The 22,338-nt window shown below is 44.4% G+C and overlaps 1 protein-coding gene and 1 non-coding gene across 2 annotated transcripts in view; one reads left to right on the top strand and one right to left on the bottom strand.

Moving 5' to 3' along the window:
• The window catches only part of dmpk (DM1 protein kinase), a 65,902-nt gene that overhangs the window by 19,887 nt on the left and 23,677 nt on the right, over window positions 1-22,338 (bottom strand). The window contains exons 4-11 of the mRNA XM_074671538.1: window positions 10,733-10,816; window positions 10,246-10,341; window positions 9,976-10,124; window positions 5,437-5,530; window positions 5,114-5,311; window positions 4,454-4,702; window positions 4,240-4,319; window positions 4,057-4,153 (exon numbers count right to left, since the gene is read on the bottom strand). Of these exons, the coding sequence (XP_074527639.1) occupies window positions 4,057-4,153; window positions 4,240-4,319; window positions 4,454-4,702; window positions 5,114-5,311; window positions 5,437-5,530; window positions 9,976-10,124; window positions 10,246-10,341; window positions 10,733-10,816 (1,047 nt within the window). The remainder of the gene's footprint in view (window positions 1-4,056; window positions 4,154-4,239; window positions 4,320-4,453; window positions 4,703-5,113; window positions 5,312-5,436; window positions 5,531-9,975; window positions 10,125-10,245; window positions 10,342-10,732; window positions 10,817-22,338) is intronic.
• Window positions 18,674-18,837, top strand: LOC141792310 (U1 spliceosomal RNA). Its single transcript, XR_012598368.1, has one exon. It is a non-coding gene; the product is annotated as a U1 spliceosomal RNA (small nuclear RNA).

Below are 22,338 nucleotides of genomic sequence, written 5' to 3'. Positions count from 1 at the left end.
CCCTAAGTACACCAAATTATCACTTTGTCACACTAGCATAGTATAGTTATGAAAGTGTACACACACACACACACACACACACACACACACACACACACACACACACACACACACACACACACACACACCCTTTCCTCTCAATTCTCTCTCTCTCTCTCTCTCTCTCTCTCTCTCTTGCTCTCTCTTCTCTCTATCGCTCAGATGTGTTTTGATGAAGGGGTCTGTTTCATGAAATTTCATCTTTTGTAGTTGTTTAAGAGAAAAAAACAATTATTTTGATTATCACTTCAGTCTGTTTTGGGGTTTTCATCACACATGAATGTGTTAACACTCACAGATTTCAAACTTAAACTCTAACTTTGATTGACCTTTTAATAAAATTTCAGCTAAAATAAAAGTACACCAACAAGTGTTAATGAAACACTGGTTCAATGGAATTTCCTTATTTCTGCAAAGTTACTGATGGAAGAACAATGTACAGCAACTTAGTGTCCATTTAACACCATTGTGGTGTTATTATTTTACATTGTAAAAATTGGCTGGTTGACACTGTTGTAGTGTTGAACTTTTAACACTTTGAAAAGTGTTAATTTAACGAATTTTCAGTGGTTCCCACATAAGCACCAGCGCAGTGTTTAATTTAACTCCCAGGGAGTTAAATTGACCATTTCAAGTTTGCAGAGAACCGTGAGTGAGGAGGGAACTGCATTTGTAGACTACATTGTATTACAGAAATTTTTCGAAGACTGGTTCTGTCTCTTCACATTTCTTTTGTGAATTGCCAGAGAAAAAATAAATGTTCTTAGTATCACTTCAGTCTTTTTTTGGGGTGGTTATCATAGTGGTACCAATGGAAGAACCAAGTGAGTGTTAATTTAACACCGTTGTGGTGTTATTTTACATTGTAATAGTTGACTGGGTGACACTGTCATAGTTTTAAACTTTAAACACTCTGAACAGTGTTAATTTAACACTTTTCCAGTGGTTCCAATGTAAACCCCGGAGCAGTGTTAAATTTAACACTAAGGGAGTTAAATTTACCCTCTCAGATTTGCAGTGCACTTCTCTCTTGTGGAGTTTCCACCTGTCAGTCAGATGAGCTGAGCCTCTCATTGGACAAAATTGTGATCTTAATGTTATCTGAGCTGATGAGTTGTTAAAAAATAAATAAAAAAGGAATCACCTCTTTTCAGTATGTGCAGATAGAGAAATTATCTAGTCAGACTAAAATGCTGTTTGGAAGCTTATTGTAAACATGCTGATTTCTGCTGGGAAACATTTCTTCCTTGGTTCAATGTTTATGTGCTTCCTTGTACTTCTGGAGTTATGGAATTAGATTTGTGCTGAAAAGAATCAAGCAAAAAAATGTAAATTGCAAATGAAAAATAAATATTTCAGAGATATAATCTAACTCAAGCAAAAAAAATGTATTAGTTGCAATCAAAATATTTTTGTAATTGTTTAAATAATTAACCTTTTACTTTTCCTATCCTTTTACTTTTCTTCTTTTGTTTACAGTGCTGTCTTTTTTTCTCACTGATCAGACTTTTCTTCTCAATGTCAGCTTTCTCGTTTGTGCTGCCTGGCATTTTAATTGCGATTTCTGGTGCAAACCTCCTGAGTGGGTGGGGTTTGTGAGGAATGCATCCTCATTGGTTGACTAGTTTTGGGTGACACCTGTTGCCTGGGGAGCAGTTCTGTGCAGCAGGTGACACTAGTCTGAGCGACGGTAAACCAGCGGTTTAACAAAAAACAGTTCAGGATTCTATTTTTTCTCCATGTATCATTCCTTCAATTGATATTCAATTATGAATAGAAAAACAAAACACTGAATAACAGTTATTTTTGCTTTTTTTTTCTTTTTAAAATGAAACAAACAAACAAACAAACAAAAAAAAAAACATTTGTTTGTTTAATATTTGATAAAATGGATATATAAAAAATAATATAAAAAATAAATAATGGGAAGTATTATTTAATTTCATCAATTATTTTGACCCAGAAGTTGTATCTTCTCCACCAGGAGAGGGCAGATGAAGCAAGCTTGGCGGTAATTGTGCGCGCGTTGATGGACTGCTATGTTTGATTCAATGGAGCCAAATGAGTGACTCATAAGGATGACGACATGAAAACCAGCAATATCGGCAAGACCTTTTAGGTATGTTTGTTTTCTTTTAAAGTAGGCCACTTGTTCCTTGGTGCCCTGAACACCTCACCAGGGAGGCGTCCAGGAGGTATCCTCATCAGATGCCCGAGCCACATCATCTGACTCCTCTCAACGCGGAGGAGTTGAGAATGGATCAGAGGAGCAGTGGCTCTACTTCGAGCTCCTCCCGGATAGCCGAGCTTCTCACCCTATCTCTAAGGGAGAGCCCGGCTGACCTACAGAGGAAGCTCATTATGGTCGCTTGTACCCGTGATCTCGTTCTTTCGGTCACTACCCAAAGCTCATGACCAAAGGTGAGGGTGGGGATGAAGATCGGCTGGTAAACAGAGAGCAAACAAAAAGGTAAACAGAGCCTTCTGGCTCAGCTCCCTCTTCACCACGACAGACCTGTGCAGAGCCCACATTACTGCAGACGCACCGATCTGCCTGTTGATCTTTTGCTCCTTCCCTCACTTGTGGACAAGACCCCAAGATACTTAAACTCCTCCACTTGGGGCAGGATCTCATCCCCGACCCGGAGAGGCCACTCCACCCTTTTCCAGCTGAGGACCATGGACTCAGATTTGGAGGTGCTGATTCAAGAAGACTGGTTCCGGAGCCCTTGTTATGTGTAGAGATGAGGTCGACTGTATCTGGCCCAGATTTCAGTCCGCCAAGGTCCCTGCCTTTGGCTGCCGCCCAACTCACAGTGCACCCAATCCCCTATGACCCCTCCTGCAGATGGTGAGCTCACGGGAAGGGGGTCCTACATTGCCTCTTTGGGCTGTTCTTGGCCGGGCCCCAAGGGAGCAGGCCCGGCCACCAGGCACTCGCTAATGAGCCCCACCCCCAGACCTGGCTCCAGGAGGGGACCCTGGGACCCATGTCCGGACAAGGGAAACTTGGCACCATTTTTTGAACTTGTCATGAGGTGTCTGTGTGTAAGCTACACTTTGTCTGATCCCTCCCCTAGGACCTGTTTGCCATGGTAGACCCTAACAGGGGCATAAAGCCCCCGACAACTTAGCTCCAAGGATCATTGGGACACGCAGACCCCTCTACCAGGATAAGGTAGTAGATCACTCATGGAGAGGTCTTATGCTCATTTCCTTCTAAAATATGCCATATTTACTGCATTTTAGAAGAAAACAAACATGCCCAAAAAATCTCTGACTTTTTATCAGTTATCATGTTGTCATCCTTAACAGTCACTCGTTTGGCTCCTTACACAGTTCCTGTGAGAAAACAGTTTCAGTGAGAAAAAACACAACAAAACAAAACAAAAAAAAGAACTGTTGATAAGAAAAGTAAAAGGCTAATTTTTTTACATAATTACAGAAATATTTTGAGTGCAACTAATACATTTTCTGGCTTGAGTTGGATTGTATCTCTGAATTTTTTTTTTGTTGTTGTTTGCAATTTCAATTTTTTTTTGGTTGATTCTTTTTGGCACAAATCTAATTCCACACTGGAGCTGGCCTAAAGCAGACATTCAAGGAACTGTGATTTTTAGCACATGAGCTTCATTCCAGCCAGTGTGGATGTCTGTCCAGCCTGTGAGACCTTTGATTTCTCTCTCGCCTTTATCTCCGCCACTTTTCTGTGCATACTGCACTTGAACAGCAACACCACCTCCACCTGCAGTCCCTCATGCTACAAATGTCATGTCTCCTCAGTATTATGTGAAATTTCTGTGCACATGAACTAAACAAATTTATGAAGCCCCTGATGTCTGTTTTCAAGGGAGTACCCTGACCATGCTCATTCTGATGTTAGCAGGTATGAAGGTAAGGATCCATTAATCCACTGCAAATGAGCTGTTTGACTGACAGGTGATTATGAGGTTATGCAAACTGACAAACGAGGTGAAACTCCATCATACGTTCACACTTGTAGTAATGCTGTCTTACCATATTCCCTGGTGTGTAGAGACTGTTACAGTCCTTCAGCCTGGCGTGATCGATCTGCATCATGATGTCCTGACTGCGGTCCACAGCCCCAGTCTCACTGTCAAAGGGAGACAAGTTGAACAGTATGTGGTGAGGCTACAGTATGGATCAGGTCTTAGTTAGGGATCATAAGCTGGTGCACACCTGGTTGCAGTGTAGGAGTATCCAACAAAAGCCATGTGTACCCCTATTGGAGCGCTGTCCATGACATCGGACAATGTCTCCTGTAGGGAATAGAAGCCTGCAGCTGTTAATAATGTGCTCATCTTGTTCTGTCACTGTAAAGTCTTTGTTTGAGAGGGTTTCAGAGATAAACTTGATAAGTGCATGGAGGGAAGCAGTGTGACAAACACCATACCATCTCTGTGAGACAATCGCCCAGGACGTCAAAGTTGGAGGTGTCGGTTGGATTTGACACTTCTGGGAGAAAGGGTGCAGGGAGTTTATGAAGGGAGCCCCAGTCAAGTCCAGAGAAGAAAGGATGAGTTCTAAAGTCAGTGAAGCCTTCCCTTCCCAGACGGACGTCTTTCTCACAGATGAGCCCAGTAATGAAGGACTGAGCTCTTTCTGAAACCTCAGGGCCGGACGCTGGAAACTCAAAATGTTCCTAAACATAGACAGAATTCTGAATTTCCTTTTGACTGCAGCTGTGTTGATCAGGGCACAAAAATGTCAAAAGCTGGCACCTCAAAAGAGTAAGTTATTCATGGGTCTAGTGACGGTAGGTCTTTATTTAACCTTCAAATTGAAAACAGACATATCATTTGTGTTCAGTGTCATAACCTGTGAAAAGAATAGCATCTTTGGCTTCCTGATAAAAGCTAACAGGTCATACAGATGGACATAACACACACACACGCGCGCGCACACACACACACACACACACACACACCCACACACACACACACACACACACACACACACACACAAACACACACACACATACATATTTACATACACACACAAACGCACACGCATACACACGCTGCTGATCATTAGCTCATCTAAACCCCATTACCTCAAAGTGTACAATCTTCACGTAGGTTTCAGAGATAGACTCAGCATAGAAGGGGGTGTTTCCTAGCAGCATCTCATAGGCACAGATACCCAGAGCCCACCAGTCACACTCAGGACCATAGCCTCCATCTCCCTCTACTGCCCTCAAAATCTCTGGAGACAAGTAGTCTGGAGTCCCCACAGCCAGAGAGGAGTGAACCTGCAAAGCAAAATAAATAGTTGATGCCTCCCATGGGTAGCATGAAACAATGCCTGATCACAGATTCTCTCCCTCAAGACTCAGACTTTTTCCTCTGGTCTAACCATTGTTTGTGTCTCTCTCACCATTCCATCTTCAAGGACCTTGAGACAGGATCCAAAGTCCCCGAGTCTGATGTGCCCATCATCTTTCAGTAGGATGTTGTCAGGTTTAATGTCTCTGTGAAGAAAAGCATGAGAACAGAAAACTTTGTTGACTGAAAGTGCAATTTCCACGTAAGAAAAAATCTGGCTAATAGGTTTCGTCCTGGTGTCTAAATGTTACAGAAATAATAAGAAAAGGTTTTTTTTAAACACTTTCAAATTATTCATGTACAACATGATTTATAGAAAAAAAAAAAAACAAATGAACACATTCTGAATTTTTTACCTTTAGTCACCATTTCAAGGAAAGTTTTAAAAACAGGAAAAAAAAAGATAACCAAAAAAAAATAGTAGAGAGCCCATTCATTTAAAGACCAAAAGCCCAACAGAGCATCTGAAAAACAATGAGGTGTGGTTGCAAAAGCATGACAGGAGAGTGTGTGAAAGCTTTGGAGTTCTCAATCAAGGCCTGCTGCCTCTCCCTGGTTATCCACCGGCCCTGCCTGGCTGTTCCCTGCAACCTTATCCTTGACCCCCCGAACCCCGATCCCCCGAACCACAGACCCATGTTCCCGGAGGTCTCCCTGGGGATAATAAAGGGGTCGAGGAAAGAGAAGACCGCAGAGAACTTCCATCCTTTCCCTGGCTCTGGCTCTGCCCCTGCCCCGCTCTATCCTCCTCTCAATCAGGCTCAAAACTCCACTGAGGAAAACACAGTCGGACTCAGTGATAGCCCGTGCAGGCACATCCAGCTGGAAATGAATATTTACAGACCTGACCTTCAAAACCTGTCTCCTCAGCGACTTTCACGCAAGCCTGCTCCTTTTTTTCTGGTCTCTGTAGTTTACACATGTCATATCGTATAACTGTGGATAATGACACAGCACACAGATTGTTTTCTCCTCCATCTTCTGGCGGGGTTGGAGTCGGAGCAGGTGGCGGTTACCCCCCAGTGTCATCAAATCAATGAAGTCGTCGGGAATAGTCATTGCTGATTGGCTGCCGCGGCACACCCTTCACGCAAATTTGCGTCGAAAGTTCAATATTTTCAACTCGAGTGAATTCACATCTGCCGCCAAAACGCGCCAACGCTTCAAGCGCACAAACGCCCCAAACGCGTACGGGGCGAATCGGCGTCTGAACGCATCTTTGCGTTGACTTTGTATGTAATCTCACTGCAAATCCGCGTTTGGTGTGACCGTACCATTAGATATCTCATCTCATGGACCTTTGAATACATGAACCTTTGTAACCCTGATTCTGCAAAAGTCGGGAGACTGTAAAAAATGTTGATTAAAAACAGTTTCTGGTGTTTGTTTTTTCTTTTTCCTAAACTGTTTCTACCTAAATATAAGTGAAAAGTCTAAATTCTTGCTTGGTCTACGATCTGAAACCCAGTTTGGCTGATGAGACACATTTGAAAAGCGCAGCCTGCCGCCTCGCATTTTACGTGTCACAATGGCAATAAATTCTATCTTTTTATCTACCTTCTATCTATCTATTTATCTATTTATCTATCTATCTAAGAAGCCAGCCGGCAGATAAAAACAAACACAACAGTCACCCCCCTTGTAACACACAGTGGTAGCTTTGTCGATTGGACTGACTCGATCAAAACCATAAATTAGTGGAGCGAAGCGGGTCTGGCTTTGCCAGCTGATCAGGGCAGAGCTGACTGTGGGCGAAGCTTTGCCTTTCTCGGCATGTTTTCACCAGCTCAGTTTACAATGGTAAAGATGCATGGCTAGCTTGTTCTAAAATCTATTGACAGAGCCTACCCATTCCGACCAGCAACGTTCAGCCGGTATAGCCAGTATAGCCACAGACTAACCAGTTAGTTGTTCAGTTGACATCTCCCGCTGTGGTAAAAAAAAAAGTAATTACCTGTTCAACAGAAATTCAACTGTCTCAGTGTCAGTCCTCAGTCCCAAATCCCTCTGCAGCTTTTTCCACTGGTCATACATTTCTCCAATATTCAGTCTCTGTTGGCACCTGTATCGCTCATAGTTCTTCCTTTCTTCAGCCTTTTCCTCAAGAATTTTTCATTTTCTTCCCTTTCCTGGGGAGGGTAACAGTAACAGCTTCCTGGTTTCGGTCTTCTACGGCTCCATTATGCATCAGTGGCTGAGCAGCTAGCTCACGTGAGGGGGTAGTGGGGCAGAACAAGGCGAGACCATGGGGGGGATGGTGCGGAGCAGGCAAGACAGGGGATTGGATGGACTCATGCACAAGCCCAAAATGAGGGGAACGACAGTTTGGATTGGTCAATCTTTATGCCATTTTGCAGGTTTTTCCGTTCTTTTTGCTTTTTTTATTGTCCAGATCAGACCATCTCATAAACAGTGTTATTAATAATTACCAACCTCCCAAATTGTAGACCACAGCCTTAATGAAATTTAGTCCCTATACCAATAACAATTAGTACGTGTCCCATTGTGTGTCATCAGCTCTTCTTTGAACCCAGGAGACCAGTTTCTTAAGTCTGACAGTCAAATGTCCCATTCTTGCCTTACAGAGGATTTCAGCTGCTTAACAGTTCAACATCTCCTTGGCCCTGTTTTTCATTTCATGAAGCTCAAAATGTTTTCAGTGGGTGACAAGTCAGGAAGAAAGACAGGCCAGCCTATCACCTGCACTTCGCTACAACTGAGCTACTGAGCTGTTATTTGTGCAGAATGTGGTTTCGTATTGTCTTCTTGAAATATGTAAGATCTTCCCTAAAAAATGAAAGGGCCTTATTCACAAATTTGTGCTTAAGTTGTGCGTATAAACATTTGACACACAAATCTAAGCCATCAATATTTTCTTACTTGAATTTGTCCTTACTTAAATCTTGGGTGGATCCGAATAGTCCTTCATAAGTCCTTTCCTATCCACTTTACCTTAACCCCGATAAAAAACGATGAGAGGAAAGGAGAACTGCGGCCAAAGAGGAATTCGACTACACTTTCACTCTGATGTCATATTTTATGTGACGACAATTACTTGTGATGTAGGTAAGCCACAACGAACTACAATGTTTCGAAAATGAACTACAAGAAGCGCATTTGTCCTCTGCCTTATCTCACAGGTTCTTTTCGTGTCTTCACCGGTTAACATTAACAATCCATGATCAGAGGATTTACCTGCGACGGTGTTTTGTCTTTGGTCATACAATGTGTGTTTCCTGCTCACAGCTGTGAGGTTCGTGAGAGCATCTATAAATGTTGACAGTCTGAAGCCTGATAACACAAGAGGACTGTGGATAATACAGCAGACTGTCAGAAACACTACACCCCCTCTTTCATTCACATATATCATTACGAACATTGTTTGAATTCATTATATTTGGAGTATCGTAAAAGTCCTCATTTGTCCATCTTTTATTGATGTTAATAAACTTTATTACTTCTATCACTAGTGACTCATTGTTTCAGTTCGGAGTTGCAACCAAACGTTTCGGGTTATAAATCTTTTTGACATTCATACATCGTGAACACAATAAACACATTCAGGCAGGCACATGATGGTAAATGTTAGAAAAGCAACAGTCTCTCACATTATTTCCATCCCTTCTCCATCGTAAGTTTTCGTAAACTTTCGTCAGTAGCCGTGTTTATACACGTCACGTGCAGCAAGGCATTATGGGGCATTTTCTTCTCCTTTCCTTTTGAAAAGGATGGTCCGGTGTTTCCTAAGCTAAAGGAGATATTAAAGGAAGAGACGACCCTCCTTTCCTTAACTTTTGGAGAATTCGAACAGCGCTTATTGAGGCCAACGCTTAAATGCTTCCGGGTCATTTCTTCAGTTAGGAAGGTTCCTTATCAAAAAAGGACTATCGGATGCACCCCTAGTATTTGCTTTCCATCTTAAAGCATCTGTAACGATAGGTTCACTGAAAATGGTTTTTAGAAATGATGTTGAGTCCATGCAGTTAATCCCACTGCAGAGTGAGGTCTGAGGGCCTCAAGTTCAGGGTCCATCCAGTATTGTTTTTGGTCCTTGACTCTTCTGTACAGAGAGTTCTCCAGATTTTCTGAATCTTTAATGGTCTTTCTGTCGTGTAGATGATGATATCCACTGATTCTTTCTAGTCTTACTTTAAGGGACATCATTTTTAAATATTGTGGAACTATTCACTCACAAATTCCCTCACAAAAGTCAAAACTTCTTTCTATTTTCCTCTGGAAGTCTCCAGCTTTTATAACTAGTCATATTACTAACCTGTTAATAGTAATTTTATTTAGGATTCTCAGCTTTACAAAGTGTTTTGAGGATTTTTTATTCCATGTTTCAATTTTTGAAATGTGTTGCTGGTATTGTACTATATTTATGATCACCCACTCTAAAAAAAAAGAATAAAAATAAAAAATATATAATTGCTAAAGGTGGACAGTAGTACTGTGTAAATACCATGACATCGTTATGGTGAAGGATTTTTGGAACAATGGATGTAAAACGAAAAACCAATGTGGTGACAGCACAGTGACATGAGCATGTGACATGACATGAGCACCAATGTAAATGCAGAAGCTGATCTACCTGTGCACATAGCCCAGTCTGTGGACAGAGTCAATGGCCATGACCATCTCAGCCAGATAGAACTGAGCCATGTCCTCAGGGATCCGATCTCCAAACTTACTGAGCAGGGTCAGCAGGTCCCCTCCTACGTAGTAGTCCATCACCAGGTACTGAGGGAGGGGGTGGGTGGGTGGGTGGGTGTATAATTGAACACTTGTAGTAAATAATTGCTTTTTTACTTTACTTTTTTTTTATAATTTAGTTTTCATGAGTAATCATGTCGAAACCTACCAGGTAGTTGTCATCCTGAAAGGCATAATGCAGCTCTGTGATCCAGCTTCTGTCACCCTTCAGTAAAACCTCCCTCTCCTCTTGGTAACATGCCGTCTCCCCATGCCACAGAAACAAGTTCATTTAAATCAATATCAAGGAGAAGAATGGACAGTGATTAACACCACAAACATCCAGTGTGAATCTAAGTTCATTACGGTGACTTTCTCACTGCCCTCAGTCTCAGCCCTGATTTTAACAACTTGCAGAACCTACACCTATTTTTTATGACAATAATACACTTATTTTATAATGAAACAGAGAACTACAGGGTTTTATACAGACACATTAAAACCAGCGAGTAAACTGGTCACATCAAACAACCAAGATATGAGTAGCACACCAGTTCAAAGAAAGCCTGACAATAAAGTATAGTTTTCAATGAGGACTCAAAGGGAACACACAATCTGCTACCTGAATGTGTGTACTGGTGTGTCAGTGTATGCACCTCTCCTCGTCGTAGTAAGTCCCACTTATTCATGATCTTCAGAGCATACACCTGTTGAGTACTCCTCATCCTTGCTACAGCAACCTGCAACACAGACATAACATGTGAAGCACCTGACCTGAAAGGCATAGGCAGCAAACAGATGGCTGCATCTCTCAGGACATCTGATCTCTGAATGCTAAGAGGTCAGCAAGGTGCACCAATAAAGAAAAAAAAAAAAGCAGCTGTGGTTGGAGAAATACTGTAAAAACATTGACATTCCTGTCAATTTTACCATTTAAAACTTTTGTTATTTACAGATAAATTACATTTTAACAATTGAAATCAATTAGACCCCCTTTTGCCTTTAGAACTGCCTTAATCCTTTGTGGCATAGATTTAATAAGGTACTGGAAACATTTCTCAGAGAGTTTGGTCCATATTGACATGATAGCATCACGCAGTTGCTGCAGGTTTGTTGGCTGCACATCCACGATGACATTCTCCCGTTCCACCTCATCCCAAGGTGCTTTACTGGATTGAGATCTGGTTACTGTGGAGGCCATTTGAGTACCGTGAACTCATTGTCATTATCAAGAAACCAGTCTAAGATGGTTCCAGCTTTATGACATGGCCCGTTATCCTGCTGGAAGTAGCCATCAGAAGATGGCTACACTGTGGTTATGAAGGGATGGACATGGTCAGCCACAATACCCAGGTAGCCTGTGGACTTTAAACCATGCTCAATTGGTACTCAGGGGCCCAAAGTGTGCCAAGAAAATATCTCCTACACGATTACACCACCACCAGCCTAAACTGTTGATACAAGGCAGGATGGATCCATGCTTTCATGTTATTGACGCGAAATTCCGACCTTACCATCCAAATTTTGCAGCAGAAATCCAGACTCATCAGACCAGGCAACATTTTTCAAATTCTTATTGCCCAATTTTGGTGAGCTTGTTCAAATTGTAGCCTCAGTTTCCTGTTCTTAGCTGACAGAGGTGGCACTCGGTGTAGTCCTCTACTGCTGTAGCCCATCTGACTCAAGGTTGGATGTGTTGTGCGTTCAGAGATGCTTTTCTGCATACCCCAGTTGCAACGAGTGGTTATTTGAGTTTTTGTTGTCTCTCCTTCAGCTCGAACCAGTCTGGCCATTTTCCTCTGACCTCTGGCATCAACAAGGCATTTTGGCCGACAGAACTGCTGCTCACTAGATATTTCCTCTTTTTTGGACCATTCTCGGTAAACCCTAGAGATGGTTGTGTGTGAAAATCCCAGTAGATCAGCAGTTTCTGAAATACTCAGACTAGAACGGCTGGAACCAACAACCATGCTGTGTTCAAAGTCACTTAAATCCCCTTTCTCCCCCATTCTGATGCTCGGTTTGAACTGCCGCTTTGAACTGTCTTGACATTGTCTACATGCCTGAATCTAGCAAGTTGCTGCCATGCGATTGGCTGATAAAAAAATTGCGTTAATGAGCAGTTGGACAGATGTGCCTAAAAAGTGGCCGGTGAGTGTATATAACATTGTTTAACTGAAATTCTCATCGCAAGACATTAAAGTTTACTTCAAAGTCACTTTAAACGTAGCATATTTTTCTGTAGAATTGCCATAGTTTTACAGTGTAAGCACCACCTAAATACTGCACAGCAAATACCCTCATGTTAAAAACAACAGGTTTTTTATTACGTTATACATTCGGACATTACAGTGGGGAAAATAAGTGTTGAACGCGTCAACTTTTTTCTCATCACATTTATTTCCAAAGATGTAATTCAAACAAAACTTCTACCAGACATTGGTATTAACTCAAATAATCCACACATGAGAAGAAAATCACAAAGTTAAGGTCCACAAATTATTATGTGGAATTAAATACAATAACACAGGAATAGAGTATTGAACACTCAAACTGAGACTCATCTAATACTTAGCAGAGAAGCCTTTGTTTGCAATGACAGTTTCCAGACACTTCTTTTATGTTTTAACTAATCTTCCACACTGCTCAGGTGTGATTTTTGCCCATTCATCTGCACAGATTGTCTTTAAGTCAGGGATCTCAAACTTGTGCCATGGAGGGCCAAGAGGTTGCAGGTTTTCTTTCCAACCAAAAACTCAACCAGCTGATTTCACTGATTACCCCACCTTCAAGCAGAGAGCGGGGACTAATCAGTGAAATCAGCTGGTGGAGTTTTTGGTTGGAAAGAAAACTTGAAGCCTTCTAGCTCTCCATGGCACGAGTTTGAGATCCCTGCTTTAAATCTGGAATATTCTTTGGTGCCCTCTGGTGAACCCTTTTCTTTAGTTCTCTCCACAAATGTTCAATTGGATTCAAGTCAGGTGATTGACAAGGCCATTCTAACAGATTGTTTTTCTTTTTTGAAACCATTTGATAGTCAACTTTGTTGTGTGTTTTGGATCCTTGTCCTGCTGGAAGGTCCAACCATGTCTCATCTTCATGGTGGATGGCAGCAGATTCATATCAAGAATTTCCCGATACATGGCTCCATTCATTACTCCGTCAATTATATGAAGTTTGCCAATACCATGAGATGAGAAACAACCCCATATCATGATGCTTCCACCTCCTAACTTTACTGTTGGTAAAGTGTGTTTTGGGGTGATGCGCAGTGCCATTTCTCCTCCAAACATGGTATGTAGTATGATAGCCGAAAAGTTCAATTTTGGTCTCATCTGACCAGACAACATTCTCCCAGTATTCTACAGGCTTGTCAAGATGCTGTTTAGCAAACTTCAAACAAGCTTCAACATGCCTTTTCTTGAGGAATGGAGTCTTGCGGGCTGAGCGCCCATATAGGCCATGGCAGTGGAGTGCATTGCCTATTGTTTTCTCTGTAACAATTGTACCTGCTGCCTCCAAGTCTTTCTGGAGCACTTTCAGGGTGGTCCTTGGCTCATTGAGTACTTCTCTGACTGACTCCCTGGTTTGAAATCTTGCAAGGAGCTCCTGTGCGTGGCCTGTAAATGGTAAGGTGGTGCTTCTTCCACTTGCGAGTAATGGCCCCAATGGTGCTGACTGGCATATTCGGGTGCTTTGATATAAGTCTGTAACCAGTTCCATTCTGATGCTGAGCAACAATCAGGTTGCAAATGTCTTTATCATGATCTTCCCCATGTGGAGCTTCTCTCTCTCTCTCTCCCTCGTGGGCGGTGCCTTGCTGCTGTCTACCTGCTGCTGTATCTGGCTCACCTCCACACCTGTGGTTCATCAGCTCATCAGGCAGTGCTCTTATACTCTGGCTGAGGAAGAGATCAGCGCCAGTGAATTCCTGTACACCCCGCATGCCTCCTTTAGGTTCCTGCCCTGCTGCCCCGCCTCTTTCACACCTCCAAGCTCTCTGTTTCATTCCCCTGTGTATTTTGGATTCATGGATCAACGTACATCTCTTGCAGTAAAAACCCTCAACTGCTCTCCACCTCTGTCTGCTCTTGGATCCAACTCAAACCCTTAATTATCAAACACTGACAGAATTATACTGACACTGGCCAGCATGGACCCAGCAAGCTCTCAGAAATCAGGGAATCTTCGTGGGACACCATGACAAGATGTTGCATGGCATCATGGAGTCCATTAATGATCTCTCCCAGCAACTCGCCCATGTGGTCTCCCTGATACCTCAACCCACTCACCCCAGCACCAGCAACCCCAGTGCCTCAGTAAGTAGTTTCCCTGAACCAGAAGCTATACCCCAGTCTTTCTTCACTCGGTTAAGGAACCTTATGTTTTGACCCCTGAGCCTTTTTCTGGGAATTTTGTTTTTTGTGGTTAGTGTATTCTTAATTGCAGTCTTGTTTTTGATTTGCAACCAACTAGCTATCCCACTGATAAAGCTGAGATTGCTTTGTGATAAATTTACTCTGTGGTTGAACTGCTAAATGGGCTACTGCATTATGGCGCAGCGCCTCACCTGCGCTCAGTTCCTTTGAGTCTTTTTTTGTCTGAGTTACGCAAAGTGTTTGATCACCCTGTTAAGGGACTGAGGCAGCCCGGTGCCTCTTAGCATTAACCCAGGGGTCTCAGTCAGTTGCTAGCTATACCATTGAATTCTGCACTTTAACTAATGAGTGTGGGTGGGACGAAACTGCTCTTATGGGGATTTTTATGAGGGGTTTATCCGAACACCTTAAGGATGAACTAGCCATTAGAGATGAGTCCTCTTCTCTCAAGGATTTAATTTCGCTTTCTATCAAGTTAGATAACAAACTTAGGGAAAGGTTTAGAGAGAGGGGGAGACAGGAACCCAGAGGTTAGTTTCCCCATCAGTTTCTCCAGTCAGCTCATCACCTGTTCCACCTCTCTTGGTTTCTCAGCCCCTCTCTTCCACTCAAGTGGAACCCATGCAGTAGGGCAGGGCCCAGCTGGACCCGCAGGAACGCCAGAGGAGGATGGATAATTGACTGTGTATCTACTGTGGCCTGTCAGGACACTTTGTTAGATCCTGCCCATCAGCGTCAAACGCCAGGGCTCACCAGTGAAAGAGGGCACACAGGTGGGCCAAGTTTCATCCCCTCCTGGCTCTCCTCCCCGCATGGCAGTACCCTCCAGCATCCTGCTGCAGTTGAAGGTCTCACCTGTGACAGTTCTTTATTCTTTATTATTTATTCTTATTTGGATCCCCATTAGCTTCCACCGTTGTGGTTGCTAATCTTCCTGGGGGTCCACGTAAAACATCACCACATAAACAACATACAACTTTCATACAAACAAAAACTGACGCAAGCCAGTGTTCTCACTGACTCTAGTGCTGATGACAGCTTTCGAATGATGCGCTTCTAGCGGTAGCAGCAAAGTTTGGCAGCTCTCTGTTATTACTCTGCTTTTTTAGCTATATTTTTATCTTTAATTGTTTCTTTTGCTAATTTTTGCTCAGTACTGGACTTTTTTGACAACAACTCATGGATATGTCTGCTGGAAGGAGAGTCTATTCAAGAGAGGAGCTTCTTGCATTACGATGGAGCAAATCTGGAGGATATCACCCTATTCCTGCTGAGATAAAGAAGCCTTTCCGAGGATGTCGTGCTGGTGCAAAGTTAAAGGCCAGGAGATGGAGATACAAGCCCTTTCTTCCTTCAGTCATCATGGGGAATGTCAACTCTCTGCCCAACAAAAAGGATGAACTAGAGATACTGGTGAAGACACAAAATGTATACCGTGAGTGCAGCCTCATGTGCTTTACTGAGACCTGGTTGAATCAAAACATCTCTGATTCCTGTGTGGATATCCCTGGCTTCACGCTGATACGTCTGGACAGAGACACCAAAGCTAGTGGCAAGTCACAAGGTGGAGGACTGGTTTTATACATCAATCAGAGATGGTGTAATCCTGATCATACTACAGTCAAGGTGAAGATGTGTTGTCCGGACATTGAACTGTTGGCAGTTGGGATGAGGCCATATTACCTTCCCAGAGAATTCAGTCATATAATAACAATCCTCGTGTACATTCCACCCAAAGCAACTGCTGAAGTTCCATGTGATGTTATCCAAGAAACTGTTGCCAGGCTACAGACTCAACATCCTGAGGCTCTCATAATAATATCTGGAGACTTTAACCATGTTAGCCTCTCCTCTTATCTCACTGGATTTGAACAGTTTGTTAATTGCCCAACCAGAGTGAACAGAACACTTGATCTTCTATATGCAAACGTCAAAGATGCATACAGTGCCACTGCATTGCCACCACTGGGCAGGTCGGATCACAATCTGGTTTTACTTCAGTCTTGTTACAGACCCTGCGTATTGAGGCAGCATGCAACTACTGTAACAGTTAGAAAATGGACACCTGAGGCCAGTGAGGCTCTGAGACACTGCTTTGAGTGCACAGACTGGAATGTATTGATAGAAACAGATGAAAATAGTATAGATATTGATAAACAGGTTGACTGTTTTACTGAATACATCAACTTCTGTAAAGACAATATCATACCATCAAAGACTGTACTCCATTTCCCCAATAACAAACCCTGGATCACAAGTGACATCAAGGATATCCTCAATCAGAAAAAGGAAGCCTTTAGAGATGGCGACAAAGAACGGCTCAAACTGGTGCAAAAAGTGCTGAAGAGGAGATTAAGGGAGGCTAAGGTGAAATATAAAAAGAACATTGAGAGAAAACTACAAAATAATAACATGCGCGAGGTGTGGAGAGGAATCAACAACATCTCTGGTTATAACACAAAGACAAGGCAGCCAATTGTGGGTGATGTTGAACGTGCAAATGAATTCAACCAGTTCTTCAACAAGTTTGACACAGCGACCACTTCCTCTTCTACTGCTGCTCCTTCTACACATCTGTGTCTCTCCACCACCCCTGCTACATCCCCTCTTACACCTGTGCCTCTTCCACCGTCACCGTCTGTCACAGCTTTAGGAGTGAGGTTAGAGTTAGGAAGACTGTGCTCAGGGAAGGCTGCTGGTCCAGATGGTGTGTGTCCAAGACTGCTTAAGGACTGTGCTGCCCAATGGTGTGAACCCCTTCAGAGGATCTTCAACCTGAGTCTACAGTTGGGTCAGGTCCCGGCTCTGTGGAAAACATCTTGTATTGTGCCAGTACCAAAACTCAAATGCCCAGCTGAACTTAACGACTACAGACCAGTTGCCCTCACCTCACATGTTATGAAAACCTTTGAGAGGCTGCTTTTACGTCTGTTGAGACTTGAGGTCAAAGACACACTAGAACCTCTGCAGTTTGCATATAGAAATCATATTGGAGTGGATGATGCAGTTACATACATGCTCCACCGTGCCCTGTGCTATCTAGAAGAACCTGGCACCTATGTAAGAATTATGTTCTTTGATTTTTCAAGCGCATTTAACACCATCCAGCCCATGATATTGAGAGATAAGCTCAAAGACATAGGAGTGAACCCATCCTTTGTCTGCTGGATCACAGACTATCTCACAGAGAGGCCACAGTTTGTCAGGTTGGGAAACTGCGTCTCTGGGACGGTCATGAGCAGCACGGGGGCTCCACAAGGAACTGTTCTGGCTCCATTCCTATTCACACTTTATACTGCAGACTTTAAATACAACTCTGAGTCCTGCCACATCCAAAAATACTCCGATGACACTGCTATTGTGGCGTGTATCCAAAATGGACAGGAATCTGAATACAGGGATCTGATAAAAGCTTTCTGTGACTGGAGTCATAGAAATTGTCTCCTACTGAACACCTCAAAAACAAAGGAAATGATTGTGGATTTCCGAAAGTCTGGGCTCTGCCATCAGCCAGTTAACATCCATGGGGTGGACGTGGAGGTGGTGTCAACCTACAAATATCTTGGTGTACATCTGGACAACAAGTTGGACTGGTCCCTTAATACAGATGCACTCTTTAAGAAGGGGCAGAGCCGTCTCTTTTTCTTAAGGAAGCTCAGATCAATTGATGTCTGTGGAAAGCTGCTGCAGATGTTTTATCAGTCCGTGGTAGCCAGTGCTTTGTTTTATGGTGCAGTCTGCTGGGGAAATAGTTTAAAGCAGAAGGACAAGAGGCGACTGGAAAAACTGGTGAAGAGAGCTAGCTCCGTGGTTGGATCCAGTTTGGACTCACTGGAGGCTGTGGTGGAAAGGTATACACAGAAGAAAGTGGAGGCCATCATCCGTCACTCTGATCACCCACTTCACAACATCATAGTTCACAGGATCAGCAGCAGGGGACGCCTTACCTCTGTGCGCTGCAGGACCGAGAGGTACCGAAGATCATTCCTCCCTGCAGCCATCAGAGTGTACAATTCTTTGCTTGGAAGAGTGCCCAAACAACTTGAATTTCCCTCCGGGGATTAATAAAGCTTTATCCATGAAGGACTGATTCAGCAGCTTCAGCTTCCTCTCGAGCCTCTGACCACACCCAAAAGGGTTACCTCTGGATATTTTCAGCACTGCCAGCCAGGATGGTAGTTGCGTGAAGCAGGTCTGTGTCTGCGAGCTGTGCAAGGCATACTTACCTGGCAAGGGAGATACCATGATCAAGAAGGTGGTTCACCCAGGGCGAGGCTCAGCCATTGCACTTCGGCTGTGCTGACCCCTGTGAATTCCCCAAATGTGGGAATCTCGACTGCATAATTTCTGGTATTGGGGGACTGCGTCCGCGCTCTCCCCTGACAAAATGTGAAAAGGCAATGGGCTATCGCCCCCGGCACTGACCATTTGACGCGCAGCCAGAGTGCTCCAGGGCCAAGTTGCAACTTTGCAAGGCCTAAAGGAAGACAGCAATCCTGAGGCGGTGTGCCACCACTGAACACTCTGAAGCAGTGCAAGCCCCTTGGCCCCGAGAAAAGCCATGAGGCAGCCATGAGGCAGCCCTGGAAGCAGCGGGCAAAGAAACACCAGCTGGCTGAAGTGTGTGCGCCAGATAGAGGGGCGGAGATAGTTTGAGGGCAAAGCCTACTGTCTCTCTGCACAGAGGATGTAATCTGCCCGTGGTAAAGGTTTGCTTGGCTTCCGGCTACTGAGCGACCGGAGATTCACTCACAGCGGCCAAAGCTTCCTCTGTGGTTCAAGCCATCGCTGGCTCGCACCAAGTGGCACAAGCGCAAAGCACCGTGTGGCTTGGCTTGCGATGACCGAAACTTGCCAATAGACACCGTTTGCTGAGACTTTGTCTTTTCTTCCAGACTTGGAGTTCGTCCAAGTCTGCTCTGTCTGTGCCAGAGGCAAGACATCCAATCAACCTCCGGCTGGGCTGCTGTGCCCCCTTCCCATCCTGAGTCGCCCCTCGTCACATATAGCAGTAGACTTTGTCACCAGACTTCCTCCGTCTCAAGGTAACACTGTCAACCTCACTGTAGTTGATCGATTCTCCAAGACTGTACACTATGTGCCCCTGCCTAAACTGCCTTCTGCCCTAGAGACTGCTAACCTTCTCGCCCTCCACGCGTACAAGAGTCATGGAATCCCTTGTGACATCATCTCAGACCGAGGCCCTCAGTATTCATCAAAAGTTTGGAAAGAATTTTGCTCAGCTGTTGGCACAGCAGCCAGCCTGTCCTCTGGCTACCACCCGCAGACTAATGGCCAGACAGAGTGGGCTAACCAGAATTTGGAGACAGCTCTCCGGTGTGTCACCGCCCAAAACCCTCCTCCTGGAGCACCTTCCTTCCCTGGGTGGAGTACGCCCACAACTCCCTCACCAGCTCTGCCACAGGTATATCCCCATTCATGGTTTGTGTTGGATATCAGCCTCCCCTGTTTGCAGGTGAAGAACAATCTGTGGCAGATCCATCCGTGAGGGAGCACCTCCAGAGGATTAAGGAGGTTTGGAGAAGCGCTAGAGTGGCACTCACCTGCTCTGCAGAACACAACAAGTGGAAGGCGGTCCTCCATCATTCTCCAGCCCCCACAAGGGTGGGTAGATGGTTTGGCTCTCCTAACGGGACCTGCCCCTCCAAACGGAATCACGCAAGCTTTCACCTCGGTATGTTGGACCATTCCCCATTGTAAAAATCATCAATCCCTCCTCTGTGAAACTCAAGTTGCCAGTGTCCCTGAAGATCCACCCTACCCTCCATGTCTCTCTCCTCAAGCCTGCCTCCTCCAGTGACCTTAGCCCTCTGGCCGTTCCCCCACCATCCCCTGGCTCATCAATGATCATCCTGCCTTCACTGTTTCCAGAATACTAGATGTCAAGCATCGTGGATGGGGGTTCCAGTATCTTCTGGATTGGGAGGGGTATGGTCCAAAAGAACGCTCATGGATATCATGTAAGCTCCCAGCTGTCACTGGTATCATATGTTGCCATGAAATGAATTTTGCAATACTGTTATTACTGGGGTAAAGCATTGTTACACATAATTTAGTTCATGTAGTGCTTGATCTATGTGGGAGGCTTATTTCTTCATTTCCCAACATGAGAAGACACTTTTCTGCCACAGCCATTTAGAAAATACACTTTCAAGGCCAGTAGCAAGTGACGTGATGAGGTAAACATTTGCCGCCGTGCAGAGGGCGAAACAGCTCATGCACACCTGTCATGTCTCAGCAGTAATGTGAAGCTTGCACTTTTTACTGCTGTGTTGTCTTTTATGTTGTCTTGTCAGCTTTTATTTTGTAGTCACTGTTCTCCTCTCGTTTCAGGTAACTTCTCTTCCTGCCCTCATGTTTCCCGCTGTTGTGATTGTGAGCTCCACCCCTCATTGCTTCCACCTGTGCCCCATTACCTCATGTATAAGAGTCTGTGTCTCCCTTTGTCTTGTGCCAGATCGTGTTGTCTCATGTCCATGTCCTTGTCTGCCACGTGCGCTATTACTCCATTAACTATTTTGCCTTTGAGTTTTCTTCTGAAGATTTTAGTTGCCAGCTTAGCTGTGATTTTCTGTTTTTTGCTTGGAGTTTTCATTAAAGAGTTTTTTTGTTGAGTCTTGCGTTTGGGTCCTTCTGTGCCGATCTTGTCAGTACGATCTGGCCAATTATGGACCCAGCAGACTCAGAGGCCATGAAGACGGCATTGAGAAACCAAGGAAGCCGTCTGCTGCAGCATGAGGAACAGCTGAGCAGCATTAATCAAGGAGTGAGAGACTTGCACTTAAAACAAGGGGAGTTTCAGGCCTCAGTCCACGAGCAAGTGAGCCAGCTAACCGCACAGCTTCATCGTGTGCTCGCTCATCTAGAAAGCAAATCCTCTCCTACACAAGACCATGTTGCCCCTGCTTCAGGTCCTGCTGCTGCTGCTGCTGCTCCATTATCCACAGCCATGCCTGCTCCTCGACTAGCTGCTCCAGAGAGGTTCTCGGGGGACTCTGGGGATTGCAGGCCTTTTTTGGTGCAATGTGACTTGCATTTCAACCAGTTGCCGACCGCCTTCCCCACAGATCAGGCCAAGATAGCCTTCATGATATCCCATTTAACTGGGAGAGCTGCAGCCTGGGCTACTGCTGAATGGGCCCGAGAATCTGCAGTATGTACTTCTTTTTCTGTTTTTACGGACACATTAAAGAAGGTTTTTGATCACACTACTCCTGGTCGGGATGCTGCCCGAGCACTGGTCCATTTAAAGCAGAGGCAACGTCGGGTGGCTGACTACGCCACTGAATTCAGGACATTAGCAGCAGACAGTGGGTGGAATGAATTAGCCCTTATTGATGCCTTTTTACATGGACTTTCAGATCCTATCAAGGACCAACTAGCTCCACTAGACACACCCAAAGATTTTGACTCCATTGTTGCTATGGCTATTAGGATAGACAATAGACTCCATGAAAGAGCCAAGGAAAGACACCTCAGCTCATGGCATCCTCACCAGGGGGGGCGCTCCTTCACCCCACAGAGCAGAGATGGACCTGTGTTGCCGCAGCCTGACAATTACGAGAGATCCACTTCTCCTGGCAGCCAGGAGGAGCCAATGCAGCTGGGGTGTGCCAAACTGACTACTGCAGAACGACAGCGCCGACTGAAAGAGGGGCGGTGTTTCTACTGCGGGGAGCTGGGTCATCTTCTGGTAGATTGTCCAGCTAAAGGCCCTGCTGCTAGAAAGGCACTGGTAAGCAGGTTTGAGTCCCTGAAACACCCTTCTCGCACCTTGACACTAGTCAACATAGAGTCTAACAAACAAACCATGATTCAAGGGGCTCTAATAGACTCCGGGGCTGATGAAAGTTTACTGGACT

Source organism: Halichoeres trimaculatus, unplaced genomic scaffold (assembly GCF_033239565.1).
Source record: "Halichoeres trimaculatus isolate MK-OKI-2021-1 unplaced genomic scaffold, fHalTri1.1 fHalTri1_scaffold_6, whole genome shotgun sequence".
Classification (NCBI taxonomy): Eukaryota; Metazoa; Chordata; class Actinopteri; order Labriformes; family Labridae; genus Halichoeres; species Halichoeres trimaculatus.
The sequence above is the reverse complement of the archived record's forward strand: the minus strand, read 5'-3'. Positions and strand labels throughout refer to the sequence as shown.